Here is a 15,895-nt window from a genome sequence, read left to right as displayed (position 1 = left end):
GTTTTCCATCAATTTTCAAGCAAAAATGTGCAAAAGCAGTTTCTGTTCCAGTTTCCAGAAGTGTGAGGACTCGCTGCCTCGGACCGTAGATGAAGAGTCTTTGGGTTTTGGAACAAAAGGAGCGATTTGAAGACTTTGGGCTCGGGGAGGTTGTGATGAGCATTTTTAACAATTTTTGTGAATTGTGAATTGATGGTGATGATAGAGCCACCCTGTCTACTGTCTGTTCTTATTGTATTTATGCTACATATTACTATCACAGTTTGTACATGTGACCATTACTCAGCAGGCTACCACCATATTACATTTAACTTCATATCATATGTCATTCCTGTATTTTAGCTGCTCTAACTAGATTTCGTTCCACTTCTGCTATTTTTTCCTTATACACAAATCTGTCACACATCTGTAAGAGCACAGTCAGAGGGACTCTGAGATCAAACAATTTCACTGCCTTCGACTGCTTCACTTTAAATGTTGTGTGCACGCACGACAATAAAAGAACTGGAACTTAGTGAAATGTGTGGGTGATAAAGTGTTAACTCAAACAGTGCCAGCAGAGGGCGCTCTCCGGGAACAACAGCTCTCAAGTCAAGCTGTAAATCAACCCTAACCCACAGGGTAGCTTTCCTACCTGGTGCCATCAGACTTTATAACGCTCACTCCAAATCACACAAATAATGCTCTCTACATTATTATTAATGTAAATAATAATAATAATAATAATAATAATAATAAAACTGCACCTTACTCTCTCACACCTTATGTTCCACTTACCTTTTCTCTTTTACCTCAGTATGTTATTTAATTTTATTTTAGAGCTACTTGTTTTTTATATTGTATATAGTCTTTTATTGTTTCTATATTTGTCCTAATTCCCTTCGAGGATCAATAAAGTTATCTATCTATCTACCTGACTCCCTGAGCCCGGCTCACCTGCTATCCAAGTCTCTGATGCTGTTTCTAAACAGCCTGGAAAAAGGAAAGACAGATGCATGTGGAGTTTAGGGCCTATTGTTAAATTCTGGGCTGATAACGATGTCTGAAATAACCATTTAGCTGATACCAATAAGTTTTTTGTTGTTGTTTGTTATGTTTGTGTTGCCAGGTGAACAAAGAAATCTAAAGAACAGCTCCCTACTCAGTGAGAAGAATGTTTCAGCATTAACATAGTGTTTCAAAATCTGATGGCAGGGATGTCACAAGCCAGCAGCTCAGGAGTGTGACAGCAAACAATGTATGTAACACACCAGATAGACATCGGTGAACGTCACCTTGTGTGCCAACAGGCTGGTAGCAGTCAACAAGGTCCAATATCTGCCCATACAGATTCTGGGCCAATTCATCGGTGTACCCTCAGCTACAACTCACTGTGTTCCTGCACCAATAATGCATCTGCTGTATGAAGTCACAAGCTCTTATCAATGTTTTCTTTTTCAGTACAAAGGGACAACAACTTACATCTGTTTGTACAGCCCTGTGTTGTAAAATGACACCTAAATGCACTGTGATTAACCTGTAACCTGTATGTCTCAATGCAGTTACCTTTGGAAATTGGAAGAATTGGGAGACACACAGGATACAAGATGAAAACTGAAACCAAAACAGCAGCAGCAGATATCTAAATGTTTACTTCCTGAAGCCTCCACTGTGTTCAGACTGCACAGCTCCACTGTGATAACCAGGCTCTCTGTAATACATGTACAGTCTTCAAACACAGGCTGAGCTCATCCTGATGACGTCATCAAAGTTAGTCTGATTTGAGTAGCACTGAACTTCATCTGGGGAAGTCAGCTTCACCATGGTGCATTAATAAATCTAGCAAACAAACGCCTTCTCGTCCAAGCACACACGCTTGTGTGTACTTAAATCACAGACGATACATGTTGGACATCAGCAGAAGCCTCTCTTCAGTTCGGCATTCACCCCAAAATGACAGTGACAGTTTTTCTGATAAATCGTAACCCTCAAAGCAAATCCTCCTGTCAGTCCCACAGAGCTGGATGTATGTAGATGATGAGGAGGAGGATGAGTGCTGCTTGATGGTGTCTGGTCAGGTTATAGCTTATATGTGTCAGGAGCAGTGACAGCAGCGTACAGCAGCGTGTGTCGCCTGTTACCTAAAGATGACTGAGGCGTGTGTTATGTAAAGCCGTGCGGTGCGTCGCAGCAGCAGCAGCAGCAGCAGCGCTGGACCCTCCTCTGTCACAAACAACCGTTAAACATGAAACAGGCTCATTCAGTTAGCCGTTAGCTTACCGGAGTGTCCACACGCCTTCTCTCTGTCAATTACCGGTTTTTTGTTTTGACCTCTTCGGCTTCACTTTTACACGTGAGAGCGGTGCATTGTGGTTGATGTAGTTCTACGCAGAAAGGCAGCTACAGTTAAATGTGCTATCCGACCCGAACAGTTGGCTCACACGGACGCAGGTGCTGGGCTGTGTGTGGCCCGTCACTCGGGTCCGGGTGTGTGTGCTGGTCCAGCAGGGTGTGAGTCTGTGTCGCTCCGTGTGATGCATTAGAACTACAGCTCGGGCGAACACGATGACGTTTATCACACGCGTCACACATGATGCTCAGCTGTTCCTTTCATATAAAACAGGATTGGCTCCGCCCACATCCATGACGTCAACCGTGCTTCATTCAAGACAAGTGGGAGCTTCTGGCCAGTGTCCAGTGTAAAGAGCCTGTACCTGATGGAGCATGTTCAAGTCTATTTATTTCCTTCTTTAGCATGTTCAGTTTTGTTTAGTTAGTATTTTGTTTTGTTTTATTTATGAACTTGGGTAACGCTGTTGGCACCCGAGGTTATGTAGGCAGAAGGATAGGTGTAGGACCATGATGCACGGATGCACCTGGGTGGGCCTGTGGTGTTTTACCCATGGATTTATTACCAGGACAAGAGCGGCTGCAGATTTTCTTTGTTCTTTGTTTGCTTGTTTTGGAAAATAAATCACAAATATCAAAGGAAAGTTTATCATTGAACTTTTCTTGCCTGCGTACATTACAAGCCCGTCGTGCAGCTGTGGCTCTTTGATTTTTATTTTGAAGTTTGATTTAAAATTTGATTTAGATTATCGGACAAATGGCCACTACAGGCTCATATGTCTGACTGTGAAATATTGAACTGGGTCGGAGTCAACAGAGACCCCAAACATTACTGTAGAGGGGCACATCTTTGTATCAGTTCCTAGAACCTTTGCCAAGATGGTAAAATAAATCACTCAAGAATTGATGTAGTCTGATTGTCACACTGTACTGTAACAGAAGGGACTCTGCATATATGGATTCAGATAGTCAAGTTTTTGAAAAATGATAATAAACTTTTAATTATGTAAGTTGTTGCCTGGTACAAACTATATTTCAACATATTCTGTAACCAGCTTCATCCCACGCAGCTCATGCTTCCAAGCAATCCTTGTTTTGGTAACAGAATAACCGTCAGCAGCCATCAGCTGAACTTAGATCTTGGTAACAGTTTGGTCAACAGACTTGAACATATGTTTGGGGCTGGTTCAGAATGTTAGTATTTACACTGAGAGGAGCATGATCCAAAATGCCAGTTAAAGTCATTGCCAGATAAGAGATTAGTGTCAATTACAACCAACCCAGTGGGTAACAGCTAAAACTGCCTGGCTGACCTTGGATCCATGCGCCTGCTTAGCCCTTTTATGCAAAGGATAACCTGCAGGAGTGTATTGCCCCCTGGTGCACAACAGTAGGCATGTCCACAGGCAGTGGTGGTGGAAGTCATCAGATTTACTACTACTAGATTTACTTATTACTTTACTTTTACTAAAGTAAAACTTTTAAAACCACAAGATAAAATACCACAGTACACGTAAAATACTTTATCCAATAACATAACACACAGTGGAACTAAACACTTTATTATTGCCATACACTGGGAATAAGCGAGTGTTTCATGAACCTCGCAATGTTAGAATTAGCCTGTTTACTGTTGATGTTGTGTGACAGGATGGTTACAGGAAGTAAAACAGTATGACTGATAATAAATAGACATTACTACTGGACAACCCAGTAAAACAATGACAATAATGCTCTGGCCCAAATTCACTGATGGTGTAGGAACTGTCTCCACTCATAGAGACTTAAATATATACACCAACACTTGTGTGCTGCAGTTTTCTTATGGTCCTGAACATAATGGCAAAAATTTCCAATATCAGGGAGCTGAGGCAGCAAAAACATAGTCATAGTGAATCTGGGCCTGAGAAGAAGAAGCACATGTTTGTCTGTCTCATTCACACAGCGGCACCACAGAACTTCAGTCTATTTCACTGTCTTTGTTCAACTTTTGCACTCCATATGGACGTCTGTTCCTCTGAACCTGGAGCTGAAAACACACAACAGGCAAGGCAAGGTTAGGATGTGATACATACAGAATATCAATATTTTCAGGTTCTGTCTGCCATCATTTTGAAACTATGTGTTTGCTACAGATTCCAAAAACATTTTTTGCCTATGTTTTATTCATGTTTCCATCTGCTGATACGTCAGAGTTTTCTCTAGGTTTGTGGAAGACTCAGGTGAATGAATTTGGCATGAGGGCTGTCCTCACGAAATATGAAATTTCACATCATATTAGACAATTTTTGTGTCCGTGTACAATAAGCTGGATGGCTAGAGCAGCAACCATTATGTCTGGGGAGTCAGTAGTAGTAGTTAATTTTAATGCTCTCCACATTGATCTACATTCATTTGGCTTAGGTGCTGCACCTAAGCCTTATAAATGGTAGGGAAAACCCTGTATGTTAACATTTGAATTGTGGAAACTGTGTAATAATGTAAATGTAATGTAATAATAACAATAATAATAATCATCATCAGAAACTCCAGCAATCTGAGCTTCGATTGTTCCATTAATAAAGACCTCTATACCCACAAGACCTTGATGGTGATGGAGGATAAGTGTGCTTTTACCTTGGCTCCCTCCAGCATGTGCATATCTTTCTGAAGTGCGTTGTTCAGTCCTTCCTCCGATGAGAATCCAACCCAGCAGAACCCTCTGTGGAAGCCCGTTTCTTTATCCTGGCACAGCACAAAGCACACAGTCAAACACACAAAGCACACAGTCAAGTACACAAACACAAGCAACTCGTGCAAGATTTTGAAGGTTTGGCAAGAACAAAAAAATCAAACAAGATTTTCACTGGGATGGATCAAGAAGTTTTGAGTCTCTGTGTACCAGACTGAAAAAAGTCAAGGAAAAGCTGCCGGACAGATGAACACACTCAAAAATCTAAAACACTGAAGTATGAAGAGAATAGAATTGAAAGATTTCCCTCAGAAATGAAAAGTATTCTTCATTAGCTGTGTTATTAGTAGACAGTGATAGTACAAGGCTGTTAAAAGACAATTACAATATATCAACCTTTATTCTCACTGCACACGCCAAATATCAGAACTACAGAGAGCAGTTTTGCATCCAACCAGTGCACACAGCTGTACACGATCAATGACTTTATGTATAGAATCAACAATATATCAGCAGGCTGGTACAGTAAGAAGAGGTGTAACTGTGATATATGATATAGTACATCTATGATTTGTACAGAATGGACGGATCTAATAAATAGTACACATGTTGTGACAACTTACAAATGGGAGAAGACACTTCCTCACAGAGCCGAACTGTCCAAAGTACTCCTTCATCTCCTCTGAAAGACAACAGGTACATGTCATGTTCTCCAGCACACACTGATTGTATTGTGTTTAACTCGACAGATAATGTCTCGATGTCTGAGCTACCAGAGGTCAGTTTATTGAGCACACATGGCTTCAGCTAGTGTAGTATAACCTCGTCTTATAGAGCAGTCCAGCTCCGAATCTCACCTTCACAGAGTCACAATGTTAAAGTGTTTTAATGATCACATCTCCTCACATGAGGAGGCTTCATGTTAGCTAACACAGTGATGGCGAGGCTGCGTTCGTCACGCAGCGCCGTATATAAAGCACAGTGAGCGTCTACAGACAGAGCTGTCTGTCACTACGTATCAAAGACAGTTTAAACAGGTTCTCTACTCACTGCCGGCCACAGTCCATGGGATTTTAGACACGAACACCTCGAAAACCTTCTTTGACGGCGCCGCCATGTTTCGTCCTTGGTATGCCACTCTGACCTATGACGTAGGGTCACGTGACGTACGCCGGTACAGATACGTCACAGAAGAATAATTTAAAAATTAACTCGGTCATCTTTCTTACATTACTTTCATTTCCTACATGTATATTGTTTGAACTGTTTAAATAAATTGAGGTGAAAAAGCTCCTGAACAGACTTGAGGTCAAAGGTCAGTGACGTCATGGCCAAGATGGCAGCCTCCATGGTGGAGAGTGGAGAAGATGCATTCAGGAAAATATTCAAGTTTTACAAGAGAAGAAACCCTCCGCCGGATTTCAGCGATGTCATCGACTTCTCCAAAGGTGTTCCGAGTGACAAGGTGAGGGACATGTCGGGCCAGGACCATGAAGACGGAACCATTCACCAGAATCACGTGGTTTAGTCTGGGTCTGACTGACAGCTGGTTTAACATGAGCACTCTTATAAACAGCTGAATAATGAAAAGGAGCAGAAACAAACCTGAAAGCACGTGAATCAGTACTGTAGATACTAGCTGATGTTGCTCACACACTTAAAACTAGAGAAAGTAAAAACATAAATGTAAAACTACAACACAGTTAGAGAAGAGAAGAAGAAGAAACCAGACACTTTACATTAACAACATTCAGGGTTGTTATGGAAATAACATCTCATACAATGTCATTATACCATGGTTACTATCATTATCGCTCTATATATATTAGTATAATTTCACAGAGTGTGGTGTGTCTGTGTGATTGATAGATAGTTCCAGCTAAATTGGACCCTGCTGCAGTGAGTGACGTGGAGGCTGCCAGGGTTGGATTACAGCCTGTCAGAGACTGGAGAGCCTTCGGGCTGCACGGCTACCCAGGTAAACACAGGACCGTAAAGACGGCGAGACAGAGAGATCTTTAACACGTCTTCAAGATCTTTTATCAAGCTCAAATACAGAGAGCTCAACACACTCTTAGATCAAGACTTAATTTAGTATTTACTTGGAGAGAAAACTGAGGTGGAGTAATAAACATGTGACACATCATCAAACCATTCAGTGGGTATTCAAACACTATGTGTAGGCATCTGGAGTTTATTACTCCACATATTCATTCAGTTTGTGTATGCTCCTGTACATCAGTGTGTTTGTTCCCACCACAGCGCTCCAGTGAGACCACATGTGTGACAATGGGTTTAATGTTATTAAAGACATTTTGTTTCTGTCACTCAGTACTGTACCATTGTGTGCTGTTTAGGATTCATCTTTATCTCCAACCCATTCCTGCGGGGCTCCCAACCCCCCTGGGTCAGACAGTGTCTGAAGACCTACCCCCAGAAGCCCAACGTCTGCAACCTGGACATGCACATGTCTCCCTCTGACACCCAGGACATCTGGGGCAAGAGTGTCCAGGGCCTCAGGTGAGACTAGCTGTTGTTCTCTCCCTCTGATTGGATCTGTCCGACCCAACCTGGGCCATCTAACTGAGTTTAGTTCCTGATCATCTTGCAGGCGTCCACAATATACTTTTCAGGCAAATTTTAGAGATTGCGGTATTTAATATCCTCTTACGTCTGTTTCCAAACATCTGGTTCTGCTGCAGCAATTTTCCTTTTAATAACTGGCCACTGTGAGTCTGACAATGTTATAGCAGCTCTTTAATAAATACAATAATTGGTTGGATACTCTTCCTCTGACAGCGTTCAGTTGACATGCTCATTGACAGTGAACTGGTCCCAGTTCCCGGCCACCGGTCTTTGTACAGTAAGTGCTCTCTGTGTTTGATCCTCTACACAGGCGTCCCAGCCCTGGAAAGAGAGAACCAAAGACTCTCCTGGAGAGACTGCGCTGGGTCACTCTAGGCTATCATTACAACTGGGATACCAAGGTAGGAATGAATGCCAGTATTTGAAACATAATATCAGTATATTTACATCACCTCTTATTTGTTATTGTTTTTATGACAAAAATACAACTGACTGACAGACAAAGGGTTCAGAGACAGGGTCATCGTAGGTGAGGTGAAATGCTTGATGTCAAAAATTAAAAGTGAAAAAAAAAAAAGAGTGTCACATCTTAGCAGTCATGTAAAGCCTCAAGTCCATTCGGTTTGTCTCTGTGCAGAAGGAAATAAAACAAAGTACCGGTAAATAAATCACTTACAATTCACATAACATTTCAGGTTTGTGGTATTTTACACGTTTTTCAGAAGCATGTCAAAGAGAAAGTCAATAATTCTATAATATAAATTTATGTGATCATTCAAATTTGACTCACTCATTTTGTGTCTTTAACTCTTACATCTGTAATATTAGCTTAAAATGTCCAAACAAAAACTAACAGATTACAATCCCATTGTCTAAAACCACTGGAGTTTATGTGACTATAAACTTCCTCGTGGTCCATCAGGAGAGCTTGGACACACATTGTGTACCACCTGTGCCATTGTTTCAGTACATTTACAGTTTTTTAGGTTATGCTTTTATTTTGAAAGATTTGGTCAAAAGAGATGGTGCACAGGCTTCTGATTTTCAGTGGATTGTTTGTAATACTACAATGAAAAAAAGTCATGTCGTTAAACATGTGACATTCTAACCAAATGTTTCCTTCACAGACTTACTCGGCCAACCACTACACTCCTTTCCCAGCTGATCTCCACCTGCTGTCCCTCCATGTGACAGCCGCCTGTGGGTTCCCGGGGTTCAACGCAGAAGCTGGAATCCTCAACTATTACCGATCTGATTCCTCTCTGGGAATCCACGTGGATGAATCTGAACTAGATCACAGCCGACCACTGCTGTCGTTCAGGTGAGAGTTAAAGACTGCTGAGAGGAAGTGATTCTCCAGAGACTAATAATATGCCCTGGTTACCTACAGATAAATATTCTAATCCCCTCGCTGTTGTCGTCTTACTTGGCAGTTTTGGCCAGTCAGCCATCTTCCTCCTGGGAGGCACCTGCAGACAGGACCCCCCCACCGCTATGTTCATGCACAGTGGGGACATGATGGTGATGTCAGGACAGAGCCGCCTCCTGTACCATGCTGTTCCCCGCATCCTTCCAGCACCCCAGGGACATCCAGCCTCAGAGATGGAGGGCTGCAGTCTGGGTTCATCCCTGCAGGACAGCACTGTGGTGCAGCCGGTGTCAGAGGAGGACTGGGCGGTGTGCTCCAGGTACATTCAGAGCTCCAGAGTGAATGTGACAGTCAGACAGGTGCTGGGGCCTGGGCAGAGCTTCCCACAAACACCCTGTTCTCACCAAAGGACTGATGCAGGACAGCCAGGAGGGTACCATGATGACCCAGCAGATGGAGAGACAGGGAAAAGGAAGAGGACTAGTAGCTGTGACTCTGTGGAGACATGACACAGACCAGCTGCTGTAACACTCACTGTGAGACATGAGGCTGCGTCTCATACCCGAGTCCTCCTTTGCAGTCATTGAATTACTTGTCACCTTGCTGAAATGCAGAAGCCACTCAAGTCAGATGTGGTCTTAATACTGGGTCAGTTGTTAGCATTTGTAAATACAGTGGTCTACCTACTGAGAACAGGAAGGTCCAACCACCTTCTACTGGCCTGTCTGGGGTAGCAAACAGAACCATGACCCACAAGAAGGTAGCAAAACCAAAATGTAGTCAAGCCCGTAAACTTTATATTGATTTGTTATGAAAACCCCCAAATTTGCAAAAAATAACTTAAGTGAATAACTGAAATGTGGGGACGTTTGTACAAAATCCAGAATGTTAAACAAACATCATCATGAAGAACACTGTAGATGTGTGTGTAGTCAGGTCTGTGAGTAGTTCAGGGGCATCATGAGATCAGATGTTATCAAACTACACTCACACAGTCCAGATTAAACAGTATTTTCAAAACTTAAACTGTGGCTGTTGTTCATTTAGTCATGAATAGTTAGTGTTACAGAGAAGAGATGGGAAATATTCACACAACATTTTAAAATGCTTCCTGTAGGTCACAATGTTTTCCTTTTTTTTATTAGACCCCCTATCAACCATCACTCGTTCAGCAGATCAGTTGTTAGTTACAGTGTCTGCAGGAGGAACACACAGTGTTGCATTTCCAACTCCAGCGCATCATCAGAGGTACATGTTAGCTCATTACATCCGTCCACCAGTAACAGGCTTGGAATGAAATTAGTTAGTCACAGCACAGTGGCATCAAAAGATAAGAAAAAGATGAGAAACAAAAGGCCTATAAGATGACTTCACACACACTGCATATGCTCATCCAGTCCTCATTCATGGGAATGCATCAATTATTGTTGTATATGTGAAAGATGATTTAAAATAAATTGGCAAAAGTGCAAAAAGGCAACATCACACAAACTTAAATAATCACACCACCAGATATTAGCATGAGAAGTGCCACAGCAGTGCTTCTGATTGGTTCCTGTTTCTTCTCTGGAGATGGAGGCTGCTCATGTTTTTATAAAATATATGTTTTAGTTCATTTCTTATACATGAGTAAAACCACTTTATATCATGTTACATTTGGGTTTTTTGTGCTAATTATAAACCAAAGTATGCCGTCATATCAATAGAAATATATATTAAAATTCATATTTAATACTTATCCAGCATTGAGCTTTCATTCTCATTAAAAGCCCCTCGCTGTCTGCGCCGTACGCTGAGTGTTCATGTCAAACGGTACGAGAAGAAGAATGAACTCATGTCCTCAAATCTCCACGGATCCATTCAACCACCATTTTGGCAACGTCTCTTCCTGCATCCAGAACGAAGGCGTGGCGGTAACTGTTCTCACACAGCCTAAAATCTCCATGTGGGAAGTCCTTCTTGATGTCATGATAGTACTGAACAGGGCACCAGTGGTCTGTAGCGCCATAATAAAATATCAGCTGAAAAAGGGAACACACACATGGTTGAATACACAATAACATCTGAAAAGAACACAAGTAAACCATCTACTCACAAGTCAAGCAAACACGTCTTTATGTTCCATGTGGATATCCAATATTGCCTAGTAGCTGTTGAGTACAGAGAAGTGTCACAGTGCGATGGTACAGGTCTTTCTTACCTTTTTGAGATTTTTCTGAATGGTTATGTTGTCTCTTTCCAGAACTTTCCTCATCTCCTGCCCCCCCATGTACATAGCATTAGCTACAAACAGAAACACAATCACACAGATCTAGTCATCGCTTTGTCCAGACATTCTAGAAATATTAATCCAGCAATTGCTTTAACTCGTATGAGGTAAATGTTGTCTGCACAATGTAATGGCTATAGAATAATGACACCATGAGCATTTAGATTGGTTCCCTATAAAAATCTCCGCTATTTTGTCTGCCAACCAGGGACAACATCTCCCAGGACAATAAAAGCTGACTCGGGATCCAGTCCAGTTGGTATTCTGGCACCATTTAATCACCATGCTGTCATATCTCCATTATAGACCAACATGACCAACAAACTAATTGATGATGATGAAAATAATAATAATAATAATAATAATAATAATAATAATAACAATAATAATAATAGTTGCAGCCCTACACAGAGCTGATTTAATACTGCTATAACACATTATCAACTAAGAATGAACAGTATAAGCATCAACGTAGTAAAGAAGCACAACCAACCTGCACAGTCTCCACTGAGTAAACCAACAGTAGGCTGAACCACAGTGTGGTCCAGAGAGCAGATTCCACCAAACACCAGTTTGATCAGGTTGGCTTTGAGACTCTCAGGCAGCAGAGAGAGCAGGAAGAGAGGCAGGTAGGCCACATAACGCATGTGACACAGCACAGGGGTCATGACCTTCCCCTGAGGAGTCTGAGCCATGCGCTCAATGGTGGGAAACAGCATGACGGCCTTCAGAATCTGTGTTAAGACACACAGGGATGTTAGACCAGCATCTGGCAGACTGATCTGTTTAAGACTGTTCGACGTACAGGTGTCACTAACTCCTCTTTATCATGCCATCCTGTGGACATCAGGCCGATTTTGATGATCAAATGTTTTATTGTTTTCTCCCATGTGATGTGTTTTTCTGAGAAGAAAGACTGTGAGATGGTGACTAACCTTGAGTTCAGGATCTCTCTTCATCAACTCCAGAATAATGTAGCAGCCAATGGAGTGTCCCACCAGGACCAGGCTGGTTTCTCTGGGAACATGTTTCCTGAGGAAGGCCAGCTTGTGTTCAATCTGCCCGTTCAGACCGAACACATCACCCTCTGCTGCTGAGGAGGCATCTGGATTAAAGAAAAGTGAAAAATCAGAACAAGCAGTGTCTATGTCTGGACCTTATCTCCACTCAACAATATCCCCAGAACAAAATGTTGGTGCTGACCTCATGTCAGGAAGTGGATGGTGTGGGGTGAAAGACAGTTGGGTGAGCTGGCTGCCAGGGTCACTGTTTGAGATGGCGTTTCAACATTTGTAAGTGTGAAACTTCAGTATATTTATAACAAGACGTTGGGACAGTTCTCACTCGTTAGTGGCAACAAAACTGGATATTTTTGACTAGATGTCGGGACAATTTGGAGCATCACGATGTTTCACTGTGGACATCGTCATATGCCAATTCCAGAGACATCACCCAACCCTAGTTGCAGCATAAAGAAACTTAAACATAACAACCCCAAATTTCTAGATATCATAGGTGTGATGAACATTAACCTGATTATTTATGCACCCTCTTCCAACGTACGAGGTCAGCCTGGGAACCCTGAGGTGAAGAGAATAATCTGTACCTTCTATCATATCCATGGAGTCTGGTGGCACACAGTGGCCAGCGTGGCTTACAGCCCACACTGGGTGGCGGTATCCAAACATACTGTGAAGTGTTTGCATGAAGGTTGTGTAGAAGCCCACAACACCTGGGTTACCTGTATGGAGACAGCAGAAGTTTAGCATATCTCCCCGTTTAAAGGAGGGTGAATATAGTGCTGGATTATTTCCAAAAACCTGCTCATTTAAATCTGCCAGGCAGCACATGTCTCTAATTTCCAAGCTTTAACGACTAAATTATTTTTTTTTTAAAATCAGTGTTAAAGTGTTACATTACATCAATCATAGTGTGTATTTGTATTTAACTACTTCCTATTACAGGTTGACCAATATGTTTGTTCAGGGCTGATAACAATACTGTTTATTTGTAACCAAGGAGACTGATAACTGATATTTGGAACAACAACATTTGCAGTTAAAATAAAAATCTTAGTGTCAAAATTGAAATTAACCAGTGAATGTAGCTAAAATGTTCTCAAGTAATATACTTAAGTACAATTTTGAGGTAATTTTGCTAAAATGCTTTATATCGGCCCAGATAATCGGCCAGGCTGATAATCACACCGTCACCTTCCACGCATATCTGTGATACTGTAAATATATATAATGTAATATATTAATAATATGTTTTAATATATAGAAGAAAGCACAATGATTCTTAGATTCAGGTGATTATACATTAATGTAAACATCATTATGAATATCACATTATATATGCTCCATTTCTGACAATAGTTCTCCCTAAATACAACAAACTGGACCATCCAATGTGCACTAAAAGATAATAAAAAAGGATTTCTTCTTGTTAATACTGTACTTGAGTGCTGCAAATTTTTGAATACATAATAGTCCTCCGACTCACCTGGAACGATGAGAAAAAGCACCTTGTGTCCAGAGTGTAACTGACAGGAGCCAAACTTAAGGAGCTCTGTGACGGCTCCACAGCAGTAGATGAAGTCCGTCTGTGGTTCATCCCTCCTGTCCGTCACCATGTTGTCCATCTCATTAGCTCTGAGTGAAAATGATGAGTTGCTACATTTTCATTTTGTTAAGAATAAGTCACATGTAATACACTCTGTGAGCATCTTTAATCCATTCAATCACACGGTCCATACAGATCTATTGAGGAGGTGTAACTACCATGCAGTACAGCTGGTTCTAACAGCTGGTACAGTTTATCAGCAGGGTCCAAAGGTAATACACTTCAGCACCGTCACAGGTCAACAAGCGAGTCCCGCATGTTGCTGCTGCTCGATCAGTTCAGTAAGTTTCCACCAGTGAAGCTTAAACAGCTTTAAAGTGGAGGAAGGAACAACTACATTACTGCCATTTTAACTTCTCTGGTACAACTATAGCTAATTTTGTTGATGCCGAATAAAAGAACAGTTGCTTATTGTAAAAGCATGTTTGTGTTAAGAGGTTTTTATAAAGCACGCACCCCCACCAATACGAAGCCGTGTTAAATTGACATATTTCTAAGTTGAGTTTGGTGTGACTGACAGCAGGTTAAATTAGTTACAATCACAACGTACACGGTGACGTTAGCTTAAATCCCAGTGGCTGCTTTTCACACTATTTGCCAAAAATAACGTACAATACCAAATAATCTCTTACCTCTTAATAACAGTATGAAGATTAAGATGATATGCTCCCCATTGATTGGTGCCTCCTGTTAGCTGCTCCACTGTGTGAATACTTCCTGCTTTGCACATTGCTGGATTCTGATTGGTCGGTTTTACGCCCGTCCCATAATACCTTGCTTCCTTTAGTTAAAGGGCGCAAGCCTGGAAATGAACGCGCTGAATGTGTGTGAAGCAGGAGACACTTTACCAAGTTTAAGCTCAGTATACCTTTACACAAAATGTTTTTATACTCATAACAACCTTCAATGGGCTCAATATATTATTTCCACATGAGTATAGTATGCTATATTTAATCAGTTTGACTGAAATATTTATCTCACTGTGTAGGATATACCTGGTGTTCCCTCCTATGTTCTTTTTCTTGTGGTTTTTATGGAATTAAACAACGTTGTGGTGTTGCCAGTGTCGCAAACAGGCTGATGTTGCACATCGCCCAAGTCATGCACGACACGACAACAGCACAGCAGTGGAGAGGCAGAGAGTAGATGTACATGTGTTCAATATTGAAATACAGATGTGTGGGTACAAGGTAGAAGAGAGGCACTGAAACTGAGTATTGGTAGTCAAAGGGGCTCAAAGGGGCTCAGGATAAATTCAAGGGGTTGTGAGAGGATTGATGTGGGGAGGAGGGAGGAGAAAACCAGCATGTTCAGCCTTACAAATCTTAGTGGGTTTAGATACAAGTGGCCCCAAGATGCTGCTTTCTTTTCTTTTTGTGGTAAGGGCTTGTCAGCTTTTTAACAATGCATTGTATTTTATAAGCTTATTGTTTATTTTTTTATGTAAAATATCTGAAAAATCATCCATAGCTAAAGCTGTAAAAAGTGCAATATTTTCCTGAAATGTAGTGTAAAAAATTGTACTGTAGTACTTGAGTAAGTGTACTTACTTTAAAACCCTGGTTAACAGTTGTAACTGTGCTTTAGTTGTACCTTCCCCAACAAAGTTACAGTTAATCATATTTCACAAAGCACAGTGAACCTGGAGCTTGTGAGGGTGCAGTTGCCTCCATATCTGCATAACAGCTAATAAAGTACTTTTCTGTTTTGTAGATTGTATTGTGCACAATCAGTGACACTCAGACAAACTTTAGGAAAAGCCCCTCCCTCCCCCAATTTCATTTCATTAGTTTCTGACACTGGGAAATAGGGATTGGATTGGGATTGCTATCTCTGAGCTACTGTTTTAACCGATCACACATATTTAGGCAATTCAATGTGTTCTCCTTTTGATAAATGTAACCAATTTAATCTACTTTACAGAATATTTTTCACTTCCATTTATTAAAGTAGTTTGAAACCCCCCGGGGAAACCACCCATCTCCCACTTTGAAAGCCCCTGTGCCAGAGCATCGGGGAAAAAAATGAAAATTAGCAATTGCAAAGG

General features: G+C 41.4%; 4 protein-coding genes across 6 annotated transcripts in view; 1 reads left to right on the top strand and 3 right to left on the bottom strand.

Annotated features, from left to right (window-relative positions):
* The window catches only part of adck1 (aarF domain containing kinase 1), a 67,851-nt gene extending 65,384 nt beyond the window's left edge, over nt 1-2,467 (bottom strand). Inside the window, exon 1 of one of the 3 annotated variants that reach the window (XM_084381342.1) lies at nt 2,260-2,467. Coding sequence is in view for 1 of the 3 variants with exons in the window: in XM_084381341.1 (XP_084237467.1) it covers nt 937-997 (61 nt within the window). In the remaining 2 variants the exon portion in view is untranslated. Of the gene's footprint in view, nt 1-936; nt 1,022-2,120; nt 2,143-2,259 lie in introns of those variants that run through there. The other 2 variants (XM_084381343.1, XM_084381341.1) reach the window with 2 other exon arrangements.
* Nucleotides 2,468-3,869: 1,402 nt separating this feature from the next.
* On the bottom strand, nt 3,870-6,143 carry slirp (SRA stem-loop interacting RNA binding protein). The gene is made up of 4 exons (XM_084380884.1): nt 6,050-6,143; nt 5,623-5,681; nt 4,945-5,052; nt 3,870-4,357 (listed from the first exon to the last, which is right to left on the bottom strand). Exons 1-4 carry the CDS (start codon nt 6,114-6,116, stop codon nt 4,289-4,291), a joined length of 303 nt encoding a protein of 100 aa, XP_084237010.1. The 5' UTR covers nt 6,117-6,143; the 3' UTR covers nt 3,870-4,288.
* A 159-nt stretch (nt 6,144-6,302) lies between these two features.
* alkbh1 (alkB homolog 1, histone H2A dioxygenase) lies at nt 6,303-9,933 on the top strand. Its single transcript, XM_084380882.1, has 6 exons — nt 6,303-6,464; nt 6,869-6,977; nt 7,357-7,519; nt 7,896-7,986; nt 8,713-8,906; nt 9,019-9,933. The coding sequence occupies exons 1-6, from the start codon at nt 6,327-6,329 to the stop codon at nt 9,461-9,463; spliced, it is 1,140 nt and encodes a 379-aa protein (XP_084237008.1). The 5' UTR covers nt 6,303-6,326; the 3' UTR covers nt 9,464-9,933.
* A 145-nt stretch (nt 9,934-10,078) lies between these two features.
* Nucleotides 10,079-14,558, bottom strand: ldah (lipid droplet associated hydrolase). The gene is made up of 7 exons (XM_084380883.1): nt 14,481-14,558; nt 13,729-13,877; nt 12,830-12,964; nt 12,159-12,328; nt 11,717-11,957; nt 11,155-11,237; nt 10,079-10,975 (listed from the first exon to the last, which is right to left on the bottom strand). Exons 2-7 carry the CDS (start codon nt 13,865-13,867, stop codon nt 10,787-10,789), a joined length of 957 nt encoding a protein of 318 aa, XP_084237009.1. The 5' UTR covers nt 13,868-13,877; nt 14,481-14,558; the 3' UTR covers nt 10,079-10,786.
* Between the last annotated feature and the right edge of the window lie 1,337 nt (nt 14,559-15,895).

Source organism: Pagrus pagrus (assembly GCF_965226575.1).
Source record: "Pagrus pagrus genome assembly, chromosome: 18".
Taxonomy (NCBI): Eukaryota; Metazoa; Chordata; class Actinopteri; order Spariformes; family Sparidae; genus Pagrus; species Pagrus pagrus.
Note: the sequence above shows the minus strand (reverse complement) of the source record. Positions and strands in the feature narration are given on the sequence as shown.

Excerpts from the sequence above, each read along its gene's own strand:
- slirp (XM_084380884.1), bottom strand. The coding sequence starts at position 6,116 with ATGGCGGCGCCGTCAAAGAAGGTTTTCGAGGTGTTCGTGTCTAAAATC. Across the intron at positions 5,682-6,049 it reads CCCATGGACTGTGGCCGGCA|AGGAGATGAAGGAGTACTTT; the intron begins GTGAGTAGAGAA and ends GTTGTCTTTCAG. Across the intron at positions 4,358-4,944 it reads ACATGCTGGAGGGAGCCAAG|CTCCAGGTTCAGAGGAACAG; the intron begins GTAAAAGCACAC and ends GTGTGTTTTCAG.
- alkbh1 (XM_084380882.1), top strand. The coding sequence starts at position 6,327 with ATGGCCAAGATGGCAGCCTCCATGGTGGAGAGTGGAGAAGATGCATTC. Across the intron at positions 7,520-7,895 it reads AAGAGTGTCCAGGGCCTCAG|GCGTCCCAGCCCTGGAAAGA; the intron begins GTGAGACTAGCT and ends TCCTCTACACAG. Across the intron at positions 8,907-9,018 it reads CGACCACTGCTGTCGTTCAG|TTTTGGCCAGTCAGCCATCT; the intron begins GTGAGAGTTAAA and ends CTTACTTGGCAG.
- ldah (XM_084380883.1), bottom strand. The coding sequence starts at position 13,867 with ATGGACAACATGGTGACGGACAGGAGGGATGAACCACAGACGGACTTC. Across the intron at positions 12,965-13,728 it reads GCTTTTTCTCATCGTTCCAG|GTAACCCAGGTGTTGTGGGC; the intron begins GTGAGTCGGAGG and ends GTCTCCATACAG. Across the intron at positions 11,238-11,716 it reads ACTCAGTGGAGACTGTGCAG|CTAATGCTATGTACATGGGG; the intron begins GTTGGTTGTGCT and ends TTCTGTTTGTAG.